This window comes from Grammomys surdaster, unplaced genomic scaffold, assembly GCF_004785775.1.
Source record: "Grammomys surdaster isolate TR1022 unplaced genomic scaffold, NIH_TR_1.0 125669, whole genome shotgun sequence".
Classification (NCBI taxonomy): Eukaryota; Metazoa; Chordata; class Mammalia; order Rodentia; family Muridae; genus Grammomys; species Grammomys surdaster.
This window is the reverse complement of record NW_021620506.1, coordinates 401697-411696: the sequence shown is the minus strand read 5'-3', so window position 1 is coordinate 411696 and position 10000 is coordinate 401697. Positions and strand designations below refer to the sequence as shown.

The 10000-nt window shown below is 45.6% G+C and overlaps 1 protein-coding gene across 1 annotated transcript in view; it reads right to left on the bottom strand.

Moving 5' to 3' along the window:
• Positions 1 to 2994: 2994 nt before the first annotated feature.
• The window catches only part of CUNH10orf53 (chromosome unknown C10orf53 homolog), a 12166-nt gene continuing 5160 nt past the window's right edge, over positions 2995 to 10000 (bottom strand). The window contains exons 2-3 of the mRNA XM_028787465.1: positions 4637 to 4756; positions 2995 to 3560 (exon numbers count right to left, since the gene is read on the bottom strand). Of these exons, the coding sequence (XP_028643298.1) occupies positions 3496 to 3560; positions 4637 to 4756 (185 nt within the window). The 3' untranslated portion in view covers positions 2995 to 3495. The remainder of the gene's footprint in view (positions 3561 to 4636; positions 4757 to 10000) is intronic.

The following is a 10000-nucleotide window of genomic DNA, read 5'->3' as shown; positions in this document are numbered from 1 at the left end:
GAAGGCCCCTGATCTGTTTCCTGTGACTCAGGACACTTGCTCCCAGCCAGGCTGAGAGCACCTGGCTGTACCGCTGTCTCATGGTGTTTTCCCTTTAAATGTTCAATTCAGGAAGGCTATCTCTCTGTGCCCCCTGTCAGACACCCGTGTCAGCATTTTCTTGTCTTTCTCCCTGAATCTGGCAGGCTGCTGTGTTTTTCCTGGAAACTTGGCACCCTTGGGGAGCATGGACGCTATCACCTGTGAGGTGCCTTCTGGAAACACCCACAAAGGCAGCAGCTGGAGGTCAGTGTCTGAAGGAGAACCATTTGAGTATCACTTCCCAGGATTACTTTGGGAGATGTGTCCAAGGAAGTATTAAGCCCCAGAGGGTACAAGGGTCTCTTCCTGGTCTTCTGTCACACCACTGAAATGTTCCTGTCACTGACCCAGGAGCTGATGGTCTCCCATACATGGCTAGGTCACAGGATTGTTGGTCACAGATTTCAAGGATAAAACTAACAAGAGGACATAGGTGTGGTCAGCAGGGCTTCCAGCGGCAGTCCTGAAGGTCCTGGAAAGCCCCTCGCCCCCAGATCTACTCACTGAAATGTTTTTTAAGTGATGAAAAAGCTTAGAAACTCTAAATTTCATTTTAAAACTGTTGAGACAGAACCATGCCTTTGATTTTATTCTAAAGAGGACGCTTGCTTTCTTTATGTGGGTCACTAACAGGGCATTGATTTGTCATCTTATAAAGCTTGGGATGTGATTAATTAATTGGTGTTTAAAAAGCATTAAAAGACACCTGGATGTCTGGCTTGCTGAGGCACAGAGCATGTTTGCCTCTACAGGGAGCCAGCAGGTTCCTGGTTTCCCACAGGGAAGTGTCTTCAGGAGACGGAAGGCAGAAGACAGAGAAGGAAGACAAGCTCAGTCATTTTCAAAGAGAGTTAGGCCATGTGGATGGATAGGTGGCTGCCATGCCAAAGTCTTAAGCATATTTATTTATTCTCTCTCTTTTTCTCTCTTTTTCTTTCTCTCTCTCTCTCTCTCTCTCTCTCTCTCTCTCTCTCTCTCTCTCTGTAATATATATATAGTTGGTTCTGTCCTCTAACCATGTGAGCTCTGGGGATCAAACTCAGATCTCTAGACTTGATGGTAAGTTCCTTTATCCTCTGAGCCATCTTGCTGACCCTTATGTTTATTGTAAATGCTTATTTGAAAGTATATTTTCTATGGTCTGGAATAGGTCTTTCCTGTCAGGTTTGTGTACTGGAAGTTTGGTCCGCAGTGTGATGGTGGAAGTTTTGAGAGGCAGGACCTTACGTGGGCAGCTGAAGCATGATTGATTTTTGTAGAGGGGATGAACACTGGGACTGGGAACTGAATTTGGTCTCAGAGGTTTCAAGAGTTACTGTAAAAGCAAGCTTAGGCCTTGTCTCTTGGTCCCGCTCACAATGGATGTCACCTGCCATGTACTGATGCATCGCTAGACACCAGCATCACACTATTTAGACTTTCTAGACACCAGAACTATGAACCAAGTAAACCTCTTCTCTTCATGCATTACCTAGGGCCAGATGCTGAGTTATAGCAACACAAAATGGACAAAGACAACTTGTTACACACATGCAAGGATGAAGAACTCTCCTGATTTAGACACAATGCTCAGACAGTTAGTAAATGCTCAGCCACACTGGGACAAGTTCAATATAAGACACTAAGGTGGGCTTGTGAGATGGCTCAGAGGTTAAGAACACTGACTGCTCTCCCAGAGGTCATGAGTTCAAATCCCAGCAACCACACGGTGGCTCACAACCATCACTAATGAGATCTGATGCCCTCATATGAGTGAGAGGGGGTCCAGAGCGAGTGGAGGCCCAGAGCAAGTGGGGTTGGAGCAAGAGGGAGAAAGGAAGGGGGAAAAAAAGACACTAAGGTAAAAGGAGAAAATACAATGTGATCCTGACCAGGCAAAGTCACATTGTGTCTACATTCATTTCTGTGACCATCTAGAGCTAAACAGAAGAAATTCCAATGTGAAATACATCAAAACAATGCTGAATTTTACTCTACCATTACGATGTATTTTTCATAGTTCTTTAGTGAAAATATATTCCTCTAAAATTCTATATTGAAACAAAGAAAGATGCTATGTATCTTGTAACTGAAGTTGGCCTCTCACTAAGAGGACTAAGGAACCGTGAAAACCAATGCCAGACGTGGGAAGAGAACTGTGCAGGAGCTTCTTACTAAGGGGAGGATTAAATATCTCTCTGAGTGCTTTGTAATCTCGATCGACTCTGACAAATGAATCTTGGGCCAAGGCTCCAAGTCAGCAAATGGAAGCTATGGAGTCGATTTTGGGTTTTGTAATTTGGGGATGTGGGGACACCTGAGGCTTCCTGGGGTGGTGGGAAGGACAAATTCCCAGGTGGTATAAATTCTCTGCAGGGCATGAAAGTGCCTTCTTTCTGCATAGTCTCCTGACTTCCACTGGGATCTTCTAAAAAGGTGAGTGATCTTTTTCAAACAGTCTCATGTTTGACATCATACAGTGGTTTCTGTTCCTCTCTTCTCCTCGCCTGTATTGTTAAGAATACATATACATATACATATACATATATATATATAAAATGTGTGTGTGTATGTATGTGTGTATATAGATATACTCCTACATATTATATAATATATTACATATTAAATATATTCTATATAAGATATATAAATACATAAATTAATATATATTCTTATATACACACAGAGCACAGGACTTGGAAAGCAAACATATGTCACTTCATAACTGATTCTTTTTTTACCTTGTCTGTCATTAAAGCTCCCTTCTATGAGGTTTATTCTACACTAGAGAGCCCGAGAGCCACTCCAGTCTGCTCCAGACTGTTTCCTGCCTCCTTTAGAACATCCTGCTGAACTGGCTAACACAAAAGAAGGCAGATGCTTTTCTTGTTTGCAACAGGGACAAGTAAAGATTTGATTTCACATAATATTATACTAGCAATTAAAAATGTATCCCAGTTAGAGTAAGAAACAAACCCATAGACGGTCAGGTTTTTGAATTTTACGTTTACATTGGTTTGGTCCAGACTTTCAGAGCCCTCCTTCCCACCCCCTACTCAGAAGCTCTTTAATTTCACCTGCTCCTGATTCTTGGCGGGCTTCAGAATGGAATGTCTAATGCTTCTGGCAATGATGTTTTATTAGGGGATGGTGCTCTGTTATTAGATTGCATTTTCTTATTTCCTTCAGATCCAGTGCACCTGATATTGGAGGGCTCTCCCTATGGGCTGAGATTGAGAGAGGCTGCCAGGGAGGCGTTTTTATTATTTTTGTGGGTGCCTATGCAGCTAGATGAGGATCCCAAGCTGGACAGACTAGTGGACAGGTGGCATTGCTATGTTCTAACTGGTAGAGCCCACCGTCCATGTGCCCACTAAGTCCCTTTTGCTGTAGACTGGAGGACATAGCTGGTGTTCTTCTGTCTGCTCCACAATATCAGAAGGCATTTAGCACAGCGATCCTGGCCTCCTCACACAGCGGATCTAGTTTGCCATCACCCCCTAGAAAAATAGAAAACACTTTTTGGCAAGCTTTATGTAAAAATTGATATAACATTAAGTATGCCTTGAGTTTTCACCAGCAGTATATTTTCAAAAGCAGGCATGTAAACTGTTAAGCAGCCTCTAGCAGCTCTGGTGGAGTGCTGAAGCTCTTGCTCTTAGGCACAGGGAGGCAGATGTGGTGCCAGTCTACGGGGCCAGAAATGCCCCAGGGCAGAGAAATGTGCAGACTATAGCTGATCATGCCATATCCTGTGGGTCTTCTGAGTCTAACGTCTCAGAAATCTAGATAAAGTAAACAAAATAGAACAAAAATCATGTTGAAGGAAAATAATAATAAGACATACGTTGCTAATGTGAAAAAAGGAAACTAAACACAAAACCTCACTTTCTTCCAATTGTATCTGAAGGCTGGGGTCAGCTTTGTTTTCTTTCCTCTTCTGTCTACAGTGTTAGAGGAAGAACCTGGGCAGCACAACACTGCACTCTGTGTGAGTGATGTTTGTGTGTCGTGTGTATGTGTGTGTGTTTGTGTGTATGTGTGTGTGGTGTTTGTATCTGGTGTGTATGTTTGGTGTGTGCATGTGTATTTGTGTGTTTCTATGTGTGGGGTGTATGCCAGTGTGTGTATATGTGCTGTGTGTGTCAGGATATATGTGTGTTTGTGTGAGTGTGCATGATGTATCAGTGTGTGTGTGTGTCAGGATGTATGTGTAGTGTGTGTGTATGAGTATGTATGTGGTATGTGTGTGTATGGTATGTGTTAGTGTATGTTATGTGTGATTGTGTGTTTGTGTGTATATGGTATGTGTGAGTGGTGTGTGTATGTGTTTGTGTGTATATGGTGTGTGTGAATGTGTGGCGTGTGTGTGAGCGCATGCTCATACAAGTGCATACCTGCCAACACACACATGCTGTCTTTCATGTGCCACAGGGAAGAGCGCTCTTGAAGTAAGTTTGAAATGCAGAAAGAACCCCAGTTTGATTATAGGCATGGCTCCCTGACCATTTCCACTAGAAATGGAGGGACTGCTCAGAAAAGGCTGAGGGCTGGGCAGAGGCCTCCACGGCCTTACCGAACTCCAGGTCTTGGATATCACATTGAAAGACTGTCTCTTCATTTACCACAAGCTCCACCAGATTCCAGTCTTCTATCTGCTCCAGGATGATCTGATGCCCATCTTTGGCCAACACAGCTGGAAAATCAAGAGGGGCGTGGCTACATTAGCCGACATCCATGTCCTCACGGATGACAGCAGCTTGTCTCCTCCCTGGTAGTTCTCAGTCATAAACTAGTCACCTGGTGGGCACTTAGCTGGTCCCTGGCCTCTGTGTGTCCTTACGGTCTCAGGAAAGCAAAGACAGACATCCAAGTTACACAGGCCTTGCTTGTGAACGTCCTCAGACCTGGAGGAACTGTTAGGAACTATTCCATCTCTTGGAAGTGGCCGCTGAGTGTCCCAGAGCTCAGCATCATGGAGACAGAGCTCAGTATTGGAGGGAACCCAGGATCCAGCAACTTCTTTTCCCGCTGATGGAAATATAATTTGGTTGCCTTTCCAGAGGGCAATTTATAGCAAAGGCATAACCCTTCAAAAACATGTTTCAGGAACATTCTATTTAAAAGAAATCTCGTAAGGAAAAAAATACAGGCAGGTTTTTGCAACAAGACGTTCTTTCTATAATACCAAAACAAATCCGATAATAAAAGGTTGATGGAACAGTGCTATGTGTACGTAATGAGAGTTTAATTTGGAAATTTAAAGCTATAGGCTGGTGAGATGGCTCACTGGGTAAGGATGCTTTCTGCCGAGACTCACAGCCTGAATTCAATCCCAGAAACCCATGTCATAGAGGGAGAGAACCAACTCTTAGAATTGTCCACTCGTGTTCACATGTGTGTCATGATGTACATAGGTGTGCCCATGCACACGCGTGCACATACACACAATAGGTAAATACATATGGAAAAAAATAGGAACTTAGCTAGCTTGGTGGTAGTCTCTCGGGACCTTTGAGGAATGAGAAACAGTCCAGTCTGATAGAGGATGGTAGATAGCAAGAGAGTTGGGTCTGTTTTGCCCTTGACCTCAAAGAGTCGGCAAAGGTGCCTAAGTGAAGAGCTGTGAGTTAGCCTGGGGGGGGGGGGGGCACGCCTTTAATCTTAGTACTCGGGAGGCAGAGGCAGGTGGATCTCTGAATTCGAGGCCAGCCTGGTCTACAGAATGAGTTCCAGGACAGCCAGGGCTATACACACACACACACACACACACACACACACACACACACGCATGCACACAAAATCCTGTCTGAAAAACCAAAGCAAGAAAAAAGGAACTTTTAAAAATAGTAATACTTGTGATACGAACAAAAATCAGAATATAAATATATATAATATATTAAGGACATATACTCAATATTAATTAGGCTATGTATGTAAGAAAGAAGAGGCCTGTGTGGTGGCACACTTATAATCCCAGATATAAGGGAAACCGAGGCAGAGAATATTGAGTTAGAGGCCAGCCTGGGCTACAAAATGAGAGCCTGTCTCAAAATTCAAGAAAAAGAGCAGGAAAGGGAGCTCCGTGGTTCTTCCTCTCTCGGAGGTGAGATTATGTAAAACGTTTACTTATTCTCTCAGCACTTCCCACATTGTCTATAATAATCAAAAAACTTTTAAGAAAAAAACGGATTTATTAATCTCACCTTTGAGTCTGAGATTTACATCCAGTGGCCCCTTCCTACAAGCCACTCGCAGGTAATTTGTTAAGACAATCTTTTTTTTCCCCCTCCGCGAAGGATTGAACCTAGGTCTTAGGCCAGCTAGGCAATTCTCTACTACAGCCCCGCCCACTCCATCTCGTGTGGTTAGCACACATGGCGCCCCGACAGCTAGTCTCCCCAGCCATTTTCCCTGGTTCCCATGATGCTCTCCTGGCCCCATGCATCCTAGAGCTGGTGAGCCACGGTTCACTTTTAGCTTTCGGCTTGCTCCGCTGAGCATTTGGGTTAGAAGGAACAAGGAGTCAGATGGGGTCGTGTTTTTAAAAAGTCTTAGCATTCCAATCAGTTTTTGGAGGGGGAGAGCAGACATTTCTGTCAGTTAATTGCGTTTAATTACAGAGACAATCGCTGTTTCAGAATGTTGTTGTGTCCACTTCCCCGTCCTTCAATCAGTTCAAGAACATCCAGCCCCAGCCGTGAGCCTTTTAATTGCCTAATTTGGATTTCACTTCTGGAAAGAAACTTGAGAAAGACTCGGTGAGGGTCTCCATTAACACAATCACGCTCCGCAGGGACCCAGGGCTGGCCCTAATTGACCTACCTCAGCTAATGCCTCTCTCCAAAGAACTCCCGCGTCCTTTCTTTGGCGTGTTTGTGCTATTGTATCCTGTTTTAGTGTCTTGATCTTAAATATCTTTGAAGAGGGCACTCGGTGGCTTGTTTAACTGGAAGTGGTCCAGCTGGTTTGGAAGGACAGTGCATCAACTAGGGAAACGTGATGTTAGTCCATGGGTAGGGATTTCTGGTCTCACCTTCCACTGCCCATTGCACCACTCTCCCCAACAGGAAGTAGCTACATGTGGGAAGGTGCACTGTGGCTTCTAGGACCTAGACGTTGCCTGGTCTGTAGACCCTCCTGGGGAGTGGACTGGAATTTGAAAGGGATGGCACTGTAGTCTAGCTATCTCTCTGCTCCAGTCTCCTAAGGTTAGCTTTCTAAGGCTCGAGGGACTCTGAGAGAAGAGGAGACGAGGACAAGGCAGATGGTCCAGCAAGAGACATCAGGAGGCACGCACTTCCCAGCTGCCAAAGACTTGTCCCTGAAAGGCTGGTCTGATGGAAACTCAGGTTCTGCCTGGCTTTGGAGTATTTTATAGAGACAGTGTTACTCTTCCAGGACAAGGTGTAACTGAGAATGGATTTGATCCACAAAACAAGCCACCCCATGGAGTTGAGGGGTGAATGGTGAGGGTTCCCCTGAGCAACTGCAGCAGACAAGAAGGAATCTTCTCTCTCTAGAGGGGTTGCCAGACACAGGCACCTGAACTCTTTAAGGACAGGTCTCTTGACCTTCCTGCAGGTACCTGGGGTCATCACAGGCTCCCCAAAGCAGCAAACTCAGAATGGTGCTGAGTACCACCACCTTCCCTTGTGGTTACTGGCTACCTGTCTGATTTGTACTCTAGTGACAACTACCTCAGAGTCTGTCACACTATCAGCCTCAGGACTTATCCCTTCCTGTCAGAGAGGAGGCAGCAAGCTCGACTGTAGCCTGGCTGGCGCAGGCTTAAGGGATAAGAGAAACGACCTCCCCGGAATTCCTGCAGTTCACCCAAATGCCACCACTCGGCATGGAGGGGGACATGATTTCCTGGGCTGCTACTGGGTTGTCTATTCAAAGAAAGGTCAGATAAATATGTTCCCCGAAACAAAGTCTATGCACAGGCAGTGGCTTAAACTCCAGCATAAATCAGCCAGAAGTGCTAAGCCACCCGCAGAACACCCACCTCTTTGAAGTGGCACCTCATTCCTCACTGGGAATCCGGATGAAGTGCAGGGACAGGGGAGAGGCTCTGTCCTCCCCGAGCTGGCAGAGTTGTGCACCATCTGTAGATGATGTCAATGCGGCTGGTACACTGACAGCTCGCTTTCCTTCCTTTACTCAGAGCAGACATGATGCCAGTGACCATTAATGAGCACAGCCAATGCATCGCCAGGGAAGGGAGGATGGCACTTGGGTGCCTTGACTAAATAAAGATGGATTCCATTTTTAATGGTCAGGTCCAGTGCCTTCTAATTCCTTTGAGGGTGTTGTTTGGCAGACTCAAGTACAGTAGATGAGGAGAAACCACCGCCAGGGCAATTACTTAGGACTCTTTTAAGCACTGGTTTAGTAGAGACTTTTTTTTTTTTCTGAGCCATTATAATTCATGAATAATAAAGAACAAGAGTGCTCAGATTGCTTAGGGCATGGTACGTTCAGAAAAGATCAGGCATCCTTCCAAAGACAGCGGGGCTTCGGGAAACGATAAAGAGCTATGATTTTTAAAAGTCATACGGAGGATTCAGAAGCAGATCCTACAGAGGAGGGCCTGCAAGAGGTCTGCTCGATCTGATGCTAGCACTGGGTAAAAAGTGAGAGAGTGGGGGTGGGGCGGGGGAGTAAATGTTCCCTGCTTTGTTGCTATTAACACCCTGGCCCTTGTCACCAGGTCCTCTGTAAATGTTGGCAGCTGTTATTAGATGCGTTATCAAGCACGGGTGTACACAGCTTACTTTACAAATCAGCCACCCGCAGATACCTTACAAACCTTGACAGCCATCAAAATGCACCCCAGGACTTCCTCAAAGTACCATTGCCTCCCCAAGAGGGACCAGCAGCCTGCACCTGTGGCCCCAGCGCAGCTCTGGGTCCACTGAGCCCTGTTCCTATGAGCAACTTGTGTCTCTGAGGCCAGAGAACTACGAGTTCAGTAGTTCACCAAGCCGCTCTGTTCCTCTCTGATCCATGTCTGCTTTCTTAGCGCCCTCTCCTTCCTTCACCCTTCCTTTTCCCCACCTTTTCTTACTTTTTGGGGGTGGTGGCAGAATCTTGTTGAGTAGCCCAGGATCCTTGACCCCAGGATCCTTCTGCCTCAGCCTCCTGAATACTGGGATCACAGGTATTGGCACGCTGACTGATTTTCCGTCTTCCTTTTCTTTTGTCTTCCCCTGTTCAGAGCTCCACGTAGCCCAAGATGATTTGAACTCCTAATCCTCCATCCTCTGCTCTCCAAGGGCCAGGATTACAGATGTGCACTGGGTCTTTGTTTCTCTGTCTTTAAGACACTTCCCCCTCTCCCCCATAACTAAAAGTACATCTAAAAGATCTCCAGATTACAAAAGTAAAGCAGACTTGCGATTCTGTAAAAATCTTAGACATTATAGAAAAGAACAACATTTTAAAAACCAGCCTGACTCTACCGTATGTCCCTCTTCCATCATCTGCAGAGAGAGACCACGGTGTGCAGGGAACGCAGAAGGGGCTCTACACCTGCCTAGTGCTCTGCTCACCCACCCAGGCCTCCACCTCCCATGTCAGGTGCCAGATGTGCTGCAGCGTCTGGAGCCATTGCAGTTTTTGATTGCTTCTATATTTTTTCTCTACCAAGAATGTTGCAGAAAACACTGCTAGTATGCCACCTGTGTTACCTGCAGGGGTGGGGGGTTGCAGTAAAGAAGGCACCTGGAGGTGAAACATTTGGTTTCTGTTGTGTGGGTTACATTTTATAAATACTCCCAGGTTGCCCTTCAAGCTCACTGTCCCATTTGTCTTTCAACTGGAACCATATGAGGCTATTCATTCCCTAATCTTTCCATGACAACTGTAAATGCATCTCTCTCTCTCTCTCTCTCTCTCTCTCTCTCTCTCTCTCTCTCTCTCTCTCTCTCTCTCT